Here is a 17704-nt window from a genome sequence, read left to right as displayed (position 1 = left end):
ATTAATGATAATATTGTAATATATATTTTATGTAAAATATTGTGGATAACATTAACATATAGGCAATCTTTAATGATCGAATCGTTGTTACTTTTCTTAATCACTCTAAGAAAGCGTGCGATTTTTTTAAATCTTCGATTTTTTCCCGATCCTTGAATGCAATCTTTTATAATAGTCAGAATAATTTAAATGCAAAGCAATTCATTATCTCACTTATTTTAATTATATTAAATATAGAATTCTATAAAATATGAATTAAATAACAGTTCTGCATAATTTTTCTAATAAAAAATACTTTTATTAAACATATTCATTTTATATTTCATAATGTTTTACAAAATACTGTCATCAAAATATATTAGTTACAATTAAACTATAAGTCTAATAACAATAATTGCTCTTGCACATTAAAAAATTATCAATTATCAACTTTTCGTATACACATAATAGATTTTTTCTAATGTAAAATAATTTTTATTAAACGTTTTTATTAAACGTTGGAATTTAGACTAGAACATTTCATTAGACATATAATACAAATCGGATATATGCACATATCGGATACGTGCACTATTTCATATCGAAATTTTTTTTTAAACAATTGAATAAATAATGTTAAATGCATTTTAAAAAATTGCATAATTTTATAAATATTTTTTAAATATAAGAAAAAGAATGCAATATATTATTTTTGTTATTAGGAAAACATATCCTCCTCAGAAGTGTTATATTCTTCTTCTGAGTTGTTAAGAACTCGCTTGGATTTCACTGTATCATACACGTTTGTATTTTGTAACATTAACTTGACTTTACTTGTTGAAGGCTCAGGACTTGTATCTTCACTAGAAGAGAAATTCATGTGTCTCTTAAAATTTGTCTTACTCTTTGGTATAACTTCCTGATCATTTTTATAATCCATCTTTTGTTTCTTTAGTTTAGATGATTTAGTATCATACATTTTCTTACTCTTTATATCTGATTCATCACTTTCATCATCAGTGGTTTCATTATATGCTGACCTCGTTATTGTCTTTTTTGTATTATTTAAAGCTTCCTGAAGCTCTCTAATTTTTTTCTTCTTTGTATTCAGAAGTAAAAGAAATTTCATGTTAAGATCTTTTTCCATAGTGTTCTTTTTGTTTATTATTTCTTCTAAATTCACGATCAGTTCTGTATTGCTTTTCTTAAAGTATTCATTCTCTTTTTCCAGTGCCAGTGCTCGCTCTTGATATTGTTGATAGAGTTCTAATGATTGTTTTAAAGTGTCAGACAGAATCAATATATTCGAAAGAGAATGCATTGTAATTTCTCCACGAGTGAGAACATTTTGTTGTTTCCATGTGAATGTTGTTCCATATGATTCATCCTGCAGAAAGAATTTTATATCAGCGTTTTTTCCAGAGAATGCTTGTTTTGTTTTCTCCAGATATGTTTCAAAGGATTCGTCCAAGTGATTTAAGAAGTAATTGGCATTCTCTATATGCATCTAAAATAATAAAATAATTTTCAATAGATGATAGTCATCGACTGCTGGCAATGAAATTATATTTTCTTGATAAATCTGATAAAATTGTTCAAATTTTTTAAATTTTGTCTTATACTTTGGCTATGTTTCCTAACAAGGACACAGTATAACATAATGAATTATTATATCCTTGTTGTATATGCCAACTTTAAACAAGGATAAATTAATTCAATATGTAACATTGTTTTTTTGCTGGAAAAAGCTCTGGTTATGATCAACAGAATGTTGCAAATGCTTTGAAATTTAGTTGCTATAAACACTTTGTATTCTTTGATTGGTCAATTAATAAAATTTTTTTTTATTAATCAATCAAATGGTTCAAAGCATTTGTAATGAAACTTTGACTGTATCCATAAATATACAATAAATAAACAGTTAATTAAATTACCTTGCCACTTAATGGTAGTGTACTTGGCCTCAACACTATTATTTTGAAAGATGTATCCTCCCATTCTGTGTATAGTGTAAAATTGCTCTTGTCCACTTGATTTACAAGCTGACTTACGCTCGCGTTAATCATAACGTTTCTTTTTGGTAATCCAAAAAAAGTGCGAGGCAATTAACGAGAAGTCATCTGATGTGCAGTCATCTGAGGATGAAGATTTTGACAACTTGATTAAGAACTCTTGTCAGAAGAAAATACATTTTGACATTGTATAAAAAAAGAATTTCGTCGATCGGATTCGACAATTAAATAACTTTAACAATGCATAAATATGATTCAAAATTGATAATGTGCACATTATAGGTTAGTGACATGATCCGTGTACACGATAAAAATAATAGTAATGCGCATGTGCGATATCTCTCGGTAAAAAATTTTTTATGAATATGTATAAATATGTATAACATACATAAATACAATTTTTTTAAATTAAAAAAACTTTAATTAAAAAAATATATATTTAAAAAATAAAAAACTGTTGAGATTATCACATCTAATTATAGGTTGTAAAACAGATGTAGAAAATTAAAATTAAAATTATTAACAAAATATAGATAATAAAAAATAATAAAATAAGACAATAGAACATTTTTCATGAATTTCTTTATGAAGTTTTTTTTTTGTAAAACATAACATTATATCACATAAAATATAAAAATATTAGAAATAAAAAAAATTATAAAATTACAAATGATATTGATTATATTTATTATGCGCGAAATTGGAGTTTTATTGTCATACCAGGCATGATACCAGGATATCAATCATGAAACTTTTTTCCTAGGATGAAAAGTGAAAAGTGAAAAATTTCTTCATTAACTTCAATGATTAAAATTTACATTTTTCACTTTCCTAGGGATAAAGTTTCATGATTGACACCCAGGCGTATTCTGCGTATTGAAACAAAATCCGCCAAAAAATGGCGAACTAAAAGGCCAAGCTCTGGATTGGCTGCAGCAATTAAATATGTGCAAGAATTTGTGTAGGTACTTGCATGTATCCCATGATTCGCAATTCCCGCCGATAAAAAATAAAAAAATCTTGTAGTATATACAATACACAATATAAGTCTGTAAATTAGTTTAATGTAGTACAATGTAATAGTATGTAATAGTATTAAGTAGCATTTGATATATTCTTGTGCGATGTTATGATATTAAGTAGCATTTGATATAAATTCTTGTGCATACTCTTCAAAACGTAAGAGATTTCTAACTTTGCCATTTTCTGTGCTAAAATTTAAAGATTAATTTTGAATAAGACTAAATATATTTTACAGAGCAAACTATGGAGAAATCTGTACTCAAAATCATTGGCTTTAAAGTATCAGCTATAATATTAAATAAAAAAATACGCATTTAAGATTTATAACTCATGATAGCACAGATCTCCAAGGAATGTTCTGAAGGACTGTCTTGAGAACATCTTAACGTCCTGAAAACGCACTTAGAAAGATTTTGAGATAAAGTGTGCTATATGGGAACTGACATATTTGACTATAAATATATGCAATCGACAATTAATATAATTGGCTACGTTCCGTTTCATGCATAATGCGCATGACATCATTTATTCTTGTTATTCACCGAATGTTGAGGAAAAAACATTTTTTCGTTCTCCGAAAAAAATTCATTTTCTTTAGATTTTTCTGAAACTTACAGAAAAAGCTTGTTTTAGTATCTTGAACAAGTGTGCTTTCTCTAGTAGCAAACTTTATTCGAGGGATGTTCTGGCGAACATTCTTAGGACATAGAGGATCCTTTGAATGTTCTTTGGAACGTCCCTTGGAGATCTGTATTATTAGGGTTAAAACTCAATACCCGGAGCGGAATTAAAAATCAAGATTTATTCCACTTCATTTAAAGTTGAAATGTTTAACATAAGATCTTCTTATTTACTGTAAAAAAGTTGTTCTTAACAATTTTTTGAAACAATGAGACATAAAACTTTAATATCACAAGGAATAACATGAAATTTGTCTGAATATAACTTCCGGTATTCGTTTTTAAAAAATAATCATTGAGTAATACAAAAAAGCTCCACTATTGATAATTTGAAATTTAAAGAATTTTAAAGATTTTTTTTATTTCATATGATTAATTTTATTTCATATGATTTGTATTTATTAGAACACTAACTATAAAAAACTTGTATAAAAACTTGTATAAAAACATTAATATTTTTTATGAAATATTTTATATTATATAAAAGTGAAATAAATTATTTTCATGATAATGAGCACATTAGGTTGAGCACAACTGCAGTCGAAGAACGTCCTTAAACAAGGATAAATGACGCATTAGACACATCATGCGTGAAACGATATTCATCTATTATATAACTTTTGTGCCGAGAAGAATCAAGAATACACACTTGTACAAAATCCATAACATTGTTCATGGATCTTTTATCGTTCTGTCATATGTAACAGCTTCTATTTTACCAGGTATAAATTACAATAGAACGGTCAAGTGTGAATGTTAAAATTTTAAACGTAAATTTCTAACTAACCATTTTCTGTAAACAACAATTTTTGTATTTACTTAATAGAAGAAGAAAATCGTGATCACAACAGAAACTTTTTATAAAAAGATAAATCTATTATAAATTTATGATAAATCTTATCTTTCATATTAATTGTGATTGTATGATTTATAGGTTATATTTTGTGAAGATTCTGAAATTCTCAAGTTAAAAATCAGAATCGCAAAGGATACACTTAAGGATTAGTTTTTATACACTTGTCCAATATATCTAGAATATATAAAATAATATAGTAGAAACATGATACGTGTACCATTGCATAAAGCACTAGAATCATTGGCTTGGTTAGAAGGAACGTGGCGAACTGAGAATCAAGGCAGCGGCAAATACCCGACAATTAAGGATTTTAACTATTATGATGAGATAAGCTTCATGTCCTTAGGACAACCTATGTTCAATTATACTGCGCAAAGCTTTTCCAACTCGGATTTAAAGAAGCCAATGCATCGGGAAACAGGTTTTCTGAAAGTGAACCCTGGAACTAATCAAGTAACTCTTATCTCAGCACATAATTTTGGTTTAACTACCATTGAATGTGGCGAAATAACTGACAAAACCATCAACTTAAATAGTACTGATATAACTAGGATAAAAGAAGCAAAGGTACCCCATGTAACACAGGTATATTTAACAGTAAATTTGGTCACTTTCATTATACTAAATTATTAATGCATGCTAAAAGCTATTGTATAAAATTAGCAAAGTTAAATGTAAAAGAATATAAATATTATTTGATTTAATATTTAAAATATCGTCACATTATTGAACAAATATATATTGTTGTCAAAATTAAATATGTTATATCACTACTACATTTAGATACTTTGTATAAAACAGCCTTTAATGTGCATTAATCCATTGTAATATGAATGATCAAATTTATCATAAATTTTATTAACTTAGCATTGCAATTGATATTTATGTAAGTGATAGCATAATTTTACAATTAAAATATGTTTCTAATTTTATGGCAGGTACGCAGAGAATTTAAACTTCACGATAATTGTTTAGAATATGTGTTTTACATGGCAACGTCGAATACCCCAGTGTTGACTGAACATTTACAAGCAAAATATATGAAAGTGAGCGAAGAGAAATAAAAGGATGTAAGATAGGGTGACCAGACGGTTTTTCCGGGATGACTTTTTTTTTTTAATCTGCTGGATTTTCAGTATATCCAGGGTACTCTTTTTAGCACTTATATTTTATGAGAAAGAACGAGAAGACCGGAAGCTATTAGCTATTGCACATGAAATACATAATAGTAAACTAATCACTAAATTATTATTATTAGGGATGTACTGGATCGTAAAATTATCGGATATCGGATATCCGGTGCATCTCTAATTATTATGTATCTGTGATAAAATATTTGAAAATTGTTAAGTATTATTATGTAAAACGTTTTTTGGCTAATACTAAATATGTGTTTTTATCGTTCTTAGGATTTTCAAATGTACACTCTTCTTCTATTTTTGAATTTAAATATACTACTTACTTTATACTATCATGTAATCTTTTTTGTTCTACTTTTGATTCTTAATGTTTATACTATTTTTTAATTTGAAATAATTCTAGTTTACTTAAGTTAAATCACCCTGCCAGAAGAGCAAATAAAGTTTTAATTTTATTATACATTTTTGACAATCAACTACAGTTTTTTAAGCGTAAACAAAATTTTAGAGCGATAAAAACGCGCATGCTAAATCAATTATTCGTTATCTAATCATCTACTACAATCATTTGAAAATCCATGTATGACAAATTTATTATTAGTAATATTCCATCGCAGATTTCACGAACTTATCATAAAAAGATGTTCATTTTTTTGTTATATAACAGCTCAAGATCTGTTCTCCATGACTGATATTATGCACTTCGGATATCTATATATATATATATATATATATGTGTGTGTGTGTGTGTGTGTGTGTGTGTGTGTGTGTGTGTGTGTGTGTGTATAATTAAATGTAAGAGAGAGAAAGAGGAAAGATAAAACTATAGATGCTGAAAAGAATCTGTAATAATACATGGAGCGTATATTTTTCCGATTGACAATTGCGATTTCCATTTGTGAGATAAGTATTAAGTAAATGTTTGTGATGTTATATGCTTGCGTTTCATATAATAAATGAGATTACAGGATGATGCGAAGGTATAAGCGGGGAGCATAGACTCTTGCATTACGCTACATTAAGATATAAGAAATTCAACCAATCAGAATTCTTTATTTCATAGAAAGGAAACGAAGGATTTTGATTGGTACATTTTCGTATACATGTTATACGTTATGCAAGAGTGCGTTTCCTGCTATAAAATATTGGAAATCTCACGTTGCTATCTCAGTATAAAGTGTACATCTTACTGTTGAAGACGTATAGATACGAAAAGTCAATTAAAAGCCTTATTAGACTACTAGATTGTTAACTACAACTGCTGCAAAGATGGAGATGAAGGTCTTGCAGCTGCATGAGTTGTTGCACGTACTGGCCTGGTTAGAGGGCACGTGGATAACGGATGAGCCTGCAATGGGCATGTACCCGACCATCAAGCCTTTCAATTACTACGATCAGATAAACATTACGTCCATAGGTCAGCCGATGTTCAATTACATCGCGCAGAGCTGGCATCCGGATTCAGGAATACCGATGCATCGAGAGAACGGCTTCCTACAGATCTTACCAGGAACTAATAAGGTCGTACTTAGTCTAATTGGTAACATAGGAGCGTTTACGGTCGAACAGGGTGATCTAATGAGCAATGATAACAATACCCTCGACTTAAACAGCAACAATATACTGCTAACAGATGCAACGGTACCAACTTTCTCGCCTTTAACAAAGGTACAATTAAGTTTTCGGATATATATTGGATGTCTTGTAACTGTAAATATGATCGCGAATGAATAAAGATTCTGTATAAAGTAAAAATTTAACAAAGAGAAAAAAAAATTGTCTAATCTCTCTAAAGTTAATTTTTCTAAACACAAAAAGCTTTATAAAGACTTGTCTTTAATTCTCTACTGAAATTGTCCACATCATGATTGGCATGGTTTCTTCTGCTTTTTTTTTTAAATCAAAGATGAAGAAACTAGTATGTCGATCACAGCACGATCGGCTTCAGAAGAGCTCTTGTTATTTGTACTATCATGATTTAAGAATATGATGTACTATCTAATGTATCATAATATCTTATATTGATTACGATAAATTTTTTATTTTTATTCTATTTTTATTCTATTTTTACTTATTATTTTTATTTAATATTATTCTATATTTTTTAATTATTTTTAAATATTGATTTATTAATCGAATTGTCTCTCCAATTACAAGACATTTTTCTTTTGTATGTTACACTTATTACATTTTGCGTAATATATTTTTTAAATATTTGTTCTCGCAAATATTGAACATTAATAATTATGTAAGTGAAAAATGTTGAATTTAATTAACATTCTTTTGTTTCCTTGACAGACTCGTCGAGTGTATAAACGCAATGGCGACAACTTGGAGCTTATTTTCTACATGGCGACAGCGAAAACACCTGAGTTGACGGAACATTTGCGTGCAAAGTATAGAAAGGTGACATAAAGATAAAAAGTGATGAAAGATATGTGTGTGCTAGAAGACATGAAAGCACGAAAAAATCTTTAAGTTTCTATGAATTGTCATTCTTTATTCGTTTTGTTATTTATATAAAAACAATATATATATTCTTGGAAAACATAAATGTATTCCTTGATATAGTTAATAAACAACAATTCATAATTTATGCAGCATAGTGTTGTACACAATTATACATCCTCTCTTATTTCGCTTTTATCAAGGTGAATCAACTAACTGGAAGGTAGGAAGTCGGGGCACACGATAGGAGAAAATTTGCAACTGGCACGCGACGTGACCGCATAGAGTACTGCGCCACAGATTGCATCTTTAAGCATATCCTTTCACGCCCGATCGATGGAATTTAGTTATATTTCATCGTTAACTACTGCAATGTGACTTTTTTCGATTGTAATACTTCAGCGTTGCGATTAACGTTGGAGTTATGTTGAGTATCACAAATTTTAACTTAACCTACTATTTCAATTGCGTCATTCTTCGTAAAATAGAATTTGAGATAAGGAATCGAAAAATGAAAATTTTAGTGTTTAATGTTCTAGTATTCTTTTTATAGTATTTAGAAAGTTTTTATATTATTTATTATACATGATAATATTCATCGATAAATTTCTAACTTTAGGATCGTGTTGGAGAACAGCGTTAAGAACAGTGGAAGAATTAAACTCGGAATAATCCGGAAAAATTTGTTCTGCAAAAAATTTATCAAATTAAAATAAATGTAAATTAAAAGTATTCATTTTTTAAAACTAGATATTAAAAATTGTAAAAGCTAGAAACTTTATTTTGAAAAAAGGTATATGAATAATTAAAAATATATATTAATAATTAAACATCTTATTTCTTTTTTCGTAATTATCAAATTTATAATCATTTTATTTCTTTAATTATATATATGAAGATTTAAGTTTGATTTTAACAATACAAAAAATTGCGATTGATACAATTTTGAAATGATAAATCATGTGGGTACCAGTTACACACATGGCGAGAACGCGGATCCACGCGTTTCGTAACATTGTGAAATTCAAGTTAAATAGCTGCTGCTTAGTCGCTGCTACGAATTCGCTCGGCATAAAGGGAGTAGGGAACGTAACACCTGCGTGTTTACCCGCTGAAACAGCCCCGACTTGCCACGATCTCGACTCGACGATTCGACCGCGACAGTTGCTTGCCGCGTCGGCATGACGAAGGATCGTTTCTTCGCCCTGAAGACCTTGAGAATATCGAATTCAAATACCGCGCATACCAAGTGTTCATTCTATTGTTGTTGCATGTACATCGTCGATGCTGTGAACAATTCTGGGCGATTCGAGTGTCGTGAAACGACACTCGAATTCTCGCCCTAATAACTTAATCTTCATTTCATCATTTTTGAATTTAAAAGTATGCCTTACATTTAATCATCATGTTGAATTTTTAATTCTATTCCTTTTTGACTGATTCCTATCTTATACTTTTCCTTTAAAAACGTTTAATTCTTTTTAAGTAACGTTCGCTTTTATGATTTAAATATTCTATGTTCTCCCGCTAAACAAAACGAAATAGTAGTAATATTACATCAATATTATAATTTCTCACTTAACAATAGAAATACAATAATGTTATACGTAATAAATTACATTGTTAAATAAAAAAAATTATCAGTATAATTATTATATATTGAAGTAATATTACTGTCACTTTATATTTAATGAATTTTACTCATACATTTTTAATATTTGTTTATGAAATCTCTCTTTTTAAAAAATTTTTATTTCTTCATTTGCATCAAAATTTTAATCTGGTATTCCTTTCACTCTTTTTTTATTTTACAAAATTCGTATTTCTTTTGGAGAAATTAATATAATTTTAAATTCAGAAAGTTAAACTAGAAAACTGTGGAAAGTCGATGAGAGTAAAAATGCGTTCGTTTCGAGAATTTGCATTATTGTTTTCACATCTGTTTCAGAGATGCTAAAAAATTCCTCAAATCACGATTATCGACGCCGCAAGATACTCTCGTCTTTCGAATCGCACAGTACATAAACTTGAACTTCCGTCGCGTGGAGTATTATTTGAATCGATTGTATGTCGATTGCCTCGATGTGCGACGATCGTCCTTCAACTTTTTGGTCTCTGAATGGCGCGCAGCATGGCACCGCTTTACGATGGTCACGATTATTACAAGAGAATGTTTGAGCTTCAGGAGAAGCTGCGGAAGAGGCAAGTATACCACATCTTCCAGGATAAATCTTACGAATGCGGGAATACGGTTGTTGATAACATCACAAAATTTTCCAGTGAGGAGGAGAGAATTCGACTGGAGGAGCGATTCACCATGCTCATGCGAGAGTCCCGTAACAGGTGAGTTTCGAATCCGTTTAGAATTTGAGAACTAGAATTCCTGCAATGCTGCGTTGATTGACTTGAATTTGGAATAAACAGTGCAGATCAATGTGACATTTTGCTATCTTCAAAAGTAAAAAGAGTTTCAATAATATTATAATAAAGTGAATGTCCGCTTGTCATAAGTTTGATGTCACTATGATATTATGAAATTGATAAAAATTGCACTTCACTATTGCTATCACATAGATTAAGATAATAAAATGTTATATCATTGCGACTTTTTGATAATCTTACAATGACGTTATTATCTATCTATGACTATTATAAGTCTATTGTGATGTAACTATGATATTTTTTGCATATATTATGATTATAATAGATATCTAATTACACCATGATTATAATGAAATTATTGTAGTGAATTATAGTAAAGTTTGCTATATATCTAGAAAATTAATAATAAGTAATTACAAATCGTGTGGTCTATTTATTAGGTATTATTTATATGTATATATGTATATATGTACTATTCTATAATTTAATGCAATATATTATCATTAATGTATTATCAGCGAGTAGGTAAAGATAATAAGAATTATTAAAAGATAATTAAACATTTTTTTATTCAATTTTTATTTTTAAAGGATATAATAACATATTGCAGAGTTATTTTTAAATACTTTAGCAGTAAAAAAATTTACAATCAATAAATCTATTTTAGCTGGAAACAACTAGAAATAATTGATCAAATCAATAAGATCATCGATCAATGTTGATTCGAATAATTATTTCTGGGCAGGATATTTTTTGGACAAATTTCTCAATTTGAAAATGTGAAATTTTGAATGAGTCGTTCTAACACAGTAATAATGTAGAGAAATTATCTGAAATACTCGATATCGATTCAGTGGCAGTCCGGTTCTACGGAATGTCACGATCAATAACAGCCGCGAGCTCAATCCCATTCCCGTCGATATATCTCCATGCTCGGGACGACGTGAATTCTGTTCTCTCGTTGTTTACGCGTCCTGATTCGTGTCTGGCCGAGACATCCGAGCGTTTCATCGATCGTGAACATAGAATAAAAATGTTCACGTATATCATGCCTCACGTTAATGCGCATCTCCATTTTCAAAGGAGTTTTAGCGTGCAAAGGAGCGTTAGCTGTATATTGTCGCGGAGACTTCAGCAGAGACTTTATGCTACCGAGGTGACCTGCTCGTGAGGGAGTCACATTAACTCCTTAATCGATCGCTTAACCATTTGAATGAATTATTTCTACGTAATTAAAAAAAAAAGAGATGGTGTGCGAGATATTTAATGGGCCTTCCACAATAAGGCATTATCTAAGTTTTAAGTTTTAAGTCGTAAGAAATTAATCAATCACAGTCAAATGTGAGAAGTCGAATCGATATCTATAATTAATCAATTTCTTACGATTTAAGACTTAAAGCTTAGATAATGGCTTATTGTAAAAAAATCTATAAAACATGATTCTAATTTGTTAATTTTTTATTACAATTTAACACAATTCCGCATCTGTAGACTTAATAATGTTATGAAAATAGATGAGAAAAAATGCTAGAAAATGACAGAGTATTCTCGAAATTTAAATTTGTCATTCGATGAATGATTTTTTAATTACAGACATGATGTCTGTATAAATCGATTACGCATGAGATATATACAGTATCTAGAGGAACAACGCACGAGGGACGAAAGAAATCATAAGCTTCTAGCCGTATTGGACAGAGTTATGAACAAGCTTGCGCTGATAAGCGCGAAAAAAGACAGACTCAATGTTCTCAGAGTAAGTTATCATTTTAATCATTGTTACATCCTTTGTTATATTTTTGTAGAGAAATTGCTTCAAGTTACTTATTTTTTTGTTATAACAGTATTATATTCATTATATTAAAATAAAACAATGAATGTTGGAAAAATAAGAATTATAGCCGATAAAATTCCAGTTATGTTTTTAAATTCTTTTTTAAGATTAATTTTTAAGATTTATTATTGATATAAGATTCAATCAATTTTTATTCTAAAGATTAACATTTTTTTATTTATTAATTTATATTTCATATAAACATATTATCAAGCTCCTTTTTTTTACAGCAAAGATAAATTGAAAATATAAATAGAAACTGATTTTCTCGCTTGTCAAATCTATAATGCATTTTATTAAAATTTTATAAAAAATTTAAATTCTATATAAATAAAAAAGAGGAAAGATCCTCCTATTATGAGATAGGCTAATATGAGATAAGGCGTTTTTCCTAAACTAATAGACGCTATCTATTGGTTCTACCATGAATTTATTGCTCTTGAAAAACTGTTATTGCTCTTGAAAAAAAGTAGAAAATTCATTATTAGGGCTCATGCCTGTAATTATCGTAAAAAAAGATTTTAGAATTTGGATATCTTCAAATTTCATTGAGATGAGCCTTTAAACATTGTTTATTATTTAATAAAATAAATATTTGGCAATAAATTCTTCATGTAGTGGTAGAGTAAGGTCGTACTATAATAATAGAAAAATACGGGATATTGAATTGCTTAATTACAGAAGTTTGGTTTGATAATCGCAAAACCATAAGGCGTGAAAATCGTAATAGGAGATACCCAAGTTATTTCTAATATAAAATAACTCATGCTCTCATGTCATAGTGAAAATCGTTGCTAAAGTATAAATGTTATTGTACAATAACAAAAAAAAGACAACCGGAATGAACGTCGAATGCCTATTTCTGCGATGCTTGATTTCAGCTGAAGACGAGTTCTGGGTCTATAATGTATCGCATACTTTTTCGCGTATCCTGGCTGTGTTTATATTTAAGAAACATTAAATAAAATTTTTTAATTGCAATACTGATATATTTTGCGTTTAATATCGATTTCTCAAGGCATCTTATATTAGGAGCACAATTTTTTGACTTTGCGATTTGCACACTTTTTACATTTCTTTAAAAAAAAAAATGAAATTTGAATTAAATTTTATAATTAACATTTTCTTAAAGCTTATTAAATTCCTTTCAAAATGACCTATTATTTTTTTAAATTCTGCCCATAAACTTCTAACACCCAAAATGAACTCGATTATGATACTATTTCATAACAGGAGTCTTTCCTCTATATATATTTTCATATATCGCGCTATATTATTCATTCTTTGTAGCCACATAATAAGATATGAATACATAAACGCAAACAAACGAATCAACACTAACAAACACAAAATAACGTACCTCTTAATTTCCCACTCAAACAATAACTGTAATATAACATTTGTATTATATTTACAATTATATTAATTATTGAAAGAGAAATTACAAAAGACAGATATACATATAATTTTGTGTTTCTTGGGATTGTTCTACGTAGTTATGTTCTACCTAATAAGCGAGAATGTTGATTTCTTTCCAGAAACAGTATGAGGCTTATTTACTTCGCGCTTATGCCAATCACCGGCCACCCGGTAGCGTCACCGAGGATAGTGGCATCGTCAGTCAGAATGAGGAGAGACACACGAAGAAAACCGTCGCGTTGGTACATCCCGATTTAGCATCTGCGGAAATAAGAAGCATTTCATCACCGCAATCGTATCCGGGAGCGCCTGATCCACAGTCGAGTCAGCCAAGGTCTACCTCCCCTTCCAAGTTGCACGATCAAACTGTCGTAGGTGCCTCGTTGAATAATCCTCCACCAATTTTGACAACTGCGTCATTAGGTGCAACTCGCGATATCGATCATCGTCAGACGAATGTTCTACATAGACCACACATTTATGCCTCCGTGCCGAACGTTCATCAATATCCACGAATGATACCTTCCAATTACGACGGAAGTGCGCCTCGTAATCTTCAGCATGTTCCGGACATTCGTGTTTCATATGCGGAAGCGCCGATATTGCCAATTGCATCTTTGGATAATTCCACTAATCGATTCTTCAGAGAGCACATGAAATCGGCGCAAGTCGCACCTGGTCTCTCGACGATCGCGCGGTTTCCCGCTGGAAATATTTCACAATATGAAAAGAACGTGCCTGTTCAACACCAATTTGATCCCTTGATCTCACATCAGTATCACGACTCCAACATATTGAGGTCTAATCCACGATCGCAGATAAGAGAATACAATCCGTCCGATACCGCGGCCGCGGAACCGACTTTAATAACTGGGAAATCAAGTATATACCGAACAGGATCTGACATAAACATCGCTAATCAGGTCGATCCGTTACCAGGATACATGGACTACATCCTAGCGAGTTCGCAGAAATCAGATGACGAAGGATCCACTCGTTCCATCACCAGCGATGACTTGGACAGTTTGATGAGACGCAACGAACATTTGCTATGGGGCAATGCGGATATTGCTCTGTCGCCGACTGCTTTGGGAACAGACAACTTTAATTTAGATGATAACGGCAAGACTGCGATTCTAGAGAAAGAACTGGATCGATATATCAGTAACATCCGGAGGATTCATCGGGAGCACGGCGTGCAGAGCGTGGACGAACTAGACCACGAGCAGAACACTAGCGGCGATTTATTGAATGTCTCCCTGACCGAAGATGGTTTGGAAGTTTCAGCCGAGAATCGGGCGAAAAAGGAGAAGATACCCGAGGAAATGGGCAAGATTCTAGCATTAGCTAGCGATCTTGCGTCCAGGACGGCGACTCTGAAAGATATTGCACGAAATTCGGACGGGCAAAACGATAGTGGAAGACCTATGGAAGTCGAAGATGGAATTAAACATCGCGAGAATGCAAAAAGCGATGCGTCTGAATGTAAAGAGGAACGCGAGGCTGAAGGACGTACAAGAAATGAAATTCAAGAAGACGTTGCGACATACTCGGCGAAATTAGACCGACCGCGCGAAGACGCGCAGATTGTGAAAGAGGACTGGAATAACGCGGCCGATTCAGCCGAGTTACGGGAATGCGATCGGGAAATACTTGTGAAAAAAGACAGCGTAAACGAGAAAATAGCCACGAGTGATGGATCACAGATCGACGATTCGAAAAATGCGTCGGATGAGAAACAACTTGATCTTGTAACTGGTAAAGAATCGGATATCGATGGTATGTTCGATGCTGCCGAGGAATTGGCGCCGTGGGATCTTGCAAGTGTGCAGAAAAAAGTTCGCGAGTTACATTTGGACGATGCTGACGAAGATCGAGTGACGGGAAAAAATGTCGAAGCTATGGATATCAAAGAAGACGTTATTAACGAATCATCACGATTCATCAATCAAAACGTGAATGACGAAGTGGAGAACGCGCGTCCTCTGCAGGATACACTTCCTTGCTCAGAAATGGAAACGAAAACATTGAACACAAGCGAGGTAAATGAGACGGAGGAGCAAACTGAAACACGTGGACTTATCGACATTCAAGATGTATCCTCTAAAGATTTGAGTCAACATTCAGTTGATGAATCTAAGACCGCGTCGCAACCAGGTGAGGAACTTGATGAACAAGACGAAAGTGACAGAAGAAAGACAACGATGGACAACGACGAGATAACGACGGAGCTTCGAGTTGATCAATTCGAAGATATTGTGAAAGATGGTGAATACAGTGCCGAGCAAGGATACGCTGAAGATATGAATCAAACGCAGCAGTACGAGCAACAAGATCCCAATCAGCAATATTACGATCCAAACATGCAATACGAGGCTGGTAACGAAGAATATTCAAGATACGCTAATCAAGGATACGCTCAAGATGGTCAAGAATACGTCGAGTATGTGGCTGACCAATACGAGCAGTACCCTGAAGATCTTAATAATCAACAGTACCAGCACTATTCTGACGCGCAGTACGAGCAGGATCCGAATCAAGCATACGATTACGGCTATGATCCCAATCAGGGATATGGTGATCCTGTTCAGCAATATGATCCTAATCAAGAATACGAGAAAAATCCTGACACTCAGGCATACGATTACACTGAACAAGTCTCCTATGATCCTAATCAGACATATGATAACGCGTATGAACAGGAATACAAAGAGGAACAGCGGAATTCTGGTGACGATGCCGAGAGTCGTGTAGAAAAACCAGAAGCAGAAAAGATCTCACAGATACAAATAGATTCAAAATTAGAACAAAAATTGGACAAAGATGAGGATAAATTGCAACAGGCAGATGTTAACGAAGCGAGTCAATTGAAGAAGAAGAAAGACGTGATCAAGTCTCTTCTGGATTCTGACACAGATACAACAATCGAAAAGAATGTTTCGAACACAGAAAGTGATTTCGATTTCAATTAAGATATGCGACATATCAGAAGGATGTTGAACTTGTTACGGATGAAGAAAAATAGTAACGATGAGATCGTTAATAAAATAAATGAGATCTTGATCTCTTTAAATGCCGACGTAAATTTGCGATTAAAAGAGACGGCTATGAATAATTTTTGTAATTTTTGAAACGTATAATGAGAGAAGAAGACATAGATTTAGATAGAAGATAAACTAACGAATGTCAGTAAGACAAATGTGATCCAAGAAAGAACGCGACTGAATCTTGAAATGAATTACAAAAACGGACTTCCATTTGTCCAATTTATTCGTGAGAAGTGCCTAGAATATGGGATTAATGAATTTAATGAATTTAATTTTAATTATAGTTTCAATTAGAGCCCACGAGTTGTAGCGAACGGTGAGAATAATTAATTGCGAATTTCGCTTGCTAAATATCATATTTACATAATGTAGATGTAGAATAAAATGGTAAAGCAAAATGCGAATGAAAATGTACATTATTTCGTGGACGTTTACTCTTGGAAAGAAGAAAATCTCGTTTGAGATTTAAATTAATTAACGTTTAAATGCGCATTTATGCAGTTGCGAAAAAAATTCATTGTTCTAAAAATACGCTTGACATATTTTTTCACTTTAAAAATGACGCGACTAAAAAAACGTAATTTCGGAATTTATTATGAATGAGTTCAATAAACATTATTTTAAAACTGAACTACCTTCTCATAAAAAATTTTTGAAATCGTCACGACTAAAAAAAAAAAATAATTTTTTAAGGATCGACGAAAACGAAAAAAATTATTTGATTATGAATATTCTTTTTGCCAATATTTATTTGATTAGTCAATAATTTTTTGTAGTTAAAAAAGTTTTCCCTTTTCTTGGGAAATTTAATTTTTTAAGTTACTTTTAAATAAGAAAGCGACATTATAAAAATTGTTTTTTTTTTTAAGAATTGTTTGTATGTGG

At 31.5% G+C, this 17704-nt stretch overlaps 4 protein-coding genes across 5 annotated transcripts in view; 3 read left to right on the top strand and 1 right to left on the bottom strand.

Moving 5' to 3' along the window:
• Positions 1 to 697: 697 nt before the first annotated feature.
• LOC108692857 (DNA repair protein XRCC4-like) overlaps positions 698 to 17704 on the bottom strand; it is a 23870-nt gene continuing 6863 nt past the window's right edge. The window contains exons 2-3 of one of the 2 annotated variants that reach the window (XM_018201379.1): positions 1914 to 2114; positions 698 to 1486 (exon numbers count right to left, since the gene is read on the bottom strand). In XM_018201379.1, coding sequence (XP_018056868.1) covers positions 698 to 1486; positions 1914 to 2045 — 921 coding nt within the window. In that variant the 5' untranslated portion in view covers positions 2046 to 2114. Of the gene's footprint in view, positions 1487 to 1913; positions 2285 to 17704 lie in introns of those variants that run through there. The other variant, XM_018201378.1, reaches the window with a different exon arrangement.
• LOC108692860 (THAP domain-containing protein 4-like) lies at positions 4370 to 6021 on the top strand. The gene is made up of 3 exons (XM_018201383.1): positions 4370 to 4416; positions 4629 to 5135; positions 5489 to 6021. Exons 2-3 carry the CDS (start codon positions 4755 to 4757, stop codon positions 5612 to 5614), a joined length of 507 nt encoding a protein of 168 aa, XP_018056872.1. The 5' UTR covers positions 4370 to 4416; positions 4629 to 4754; the 3' UTR covers positions 5615 to 6021.
• Positions 6738 to 8463, top strand: LOC108692859 (THAP domain-containing protein 4-like). Its single transcript, XM_018201382.1, has 3 exons — positions 6738 to 7357; positions 7988 to 8095; positions 8341 to 8463. Exons 1-3 carry the CDS (start codon positions 6959 to 6961, stop codon positions 8362 to 8364), a joined length of 531 nt encoding a protein of 176 aa, XP_018056871.1. The 5' UTR covers positions 6738 to 6958; the 3' UTR covers positions 8365 to 8463.
• On the top strand, positions 9223 to 17381 carry LOC108692852. The gene is made up of 5 exons (XM_018201356.1): positions 9223 to 9520; positions 10086 to 10339; positions 10418 to 10480; positions 12113 to 12275; positions 13892 to 17381. The coding sequence occupies exons 2-5, from the start codon at positions 10257 to 10259 to the stop codon at positions 16742 to 16744; spliced, it is 3162 nt and encodes a 1053-aa protein (XP_018056845.1). The 5' UTR covers positions 9223 to 9520; positions 10086 to 10256; the 3' UTR covers positions 16745 to 17381.

Source organism: Atta colombica, unplaced genomic scaffold, assembly GCF_001594045.1.
Source record: "Atta colombica isolate Treedump-2 unplaced genomic scaffold, Acol1.0 scaffold83, whole genome shotgun sequence".
Classification (NCBI taxonomy): Eukaryota; Metazoa; Arthropoda; class Insecta; order Hymenoptera; family Formicidae; genus Atta; species Atta colombica.
The sequence above is the reverse complement of the archived record's forward strand: the minus strand, read 5'-3'. Positions and strand labels throughout refer to the sequence as shown.

What these genes read in the sequence shown, in the direction of transcription:
- LOC108692860 (XM_018201383.1), top strand. Translation starts at nt 4,755, where the DNA reads ATGATACGTGTACCATTGCATAAAGCACTAGAATCATTGGCTTGGTTA. An exon ending in AGGTACCCCATGTAACACAG is followed by an intron (nt 5,136 to 5,488) that starts GTATATTTAACA and finishes ATTTTATGGCAG; the next exon opens with GTACGCAGAGAATTTAAACT.
- LOC108692859 (XM_018201382.1), top strand. Translation starts at nt 6,959, where the DNA reads ATGGAGATGAAGGTCTTGCAGCTGCATGAGTTGTTGCACGTACTGGCC. An exon ending in CTTTCTCGCCTTTAACAAAG is followed by an intron (nt 7,358 to 7,987) that starts GTACAATTAAGT and finishes TTTCCTTGACAG; the next exon opens with ACTCGTCGAGTGTATAAACG. An exon ending in TGCGTGCAAAGTATAGAAAG is followed by an intron (nt 8,096 to 8,340) that starts GTGACATAAAGA and finishes GCTTTTATCAAG; the next exon opens with GTGAATCAACTAACTGGAAG.
- LOC108692852 (XM_018201356.1), top strand. Translation starts at nt 10,257, where the DNA reads ATGGCGCGCAGCATGGCACCGCTTTACGATGGTCACGATTATTACAAG. An exon ending in CAGGAGAAGCTGCGGAAGAG is followed by an intron (nt 10,340 to 10,417) that starts GCAAGTATACCA and finishes AAAATTTTCCAG; the next exon opens with TGAGGAGGAGAGAATTCGAC. An exon ending in ACAGACTCAATGTTCTCAGA is followed by an intron (nt 12,276 to 13,891) that starts GTAAGTTATCAT and finishes ATTTCTTTCCAG; the next exon opens with AAACAGTATGAGGCTTATTT.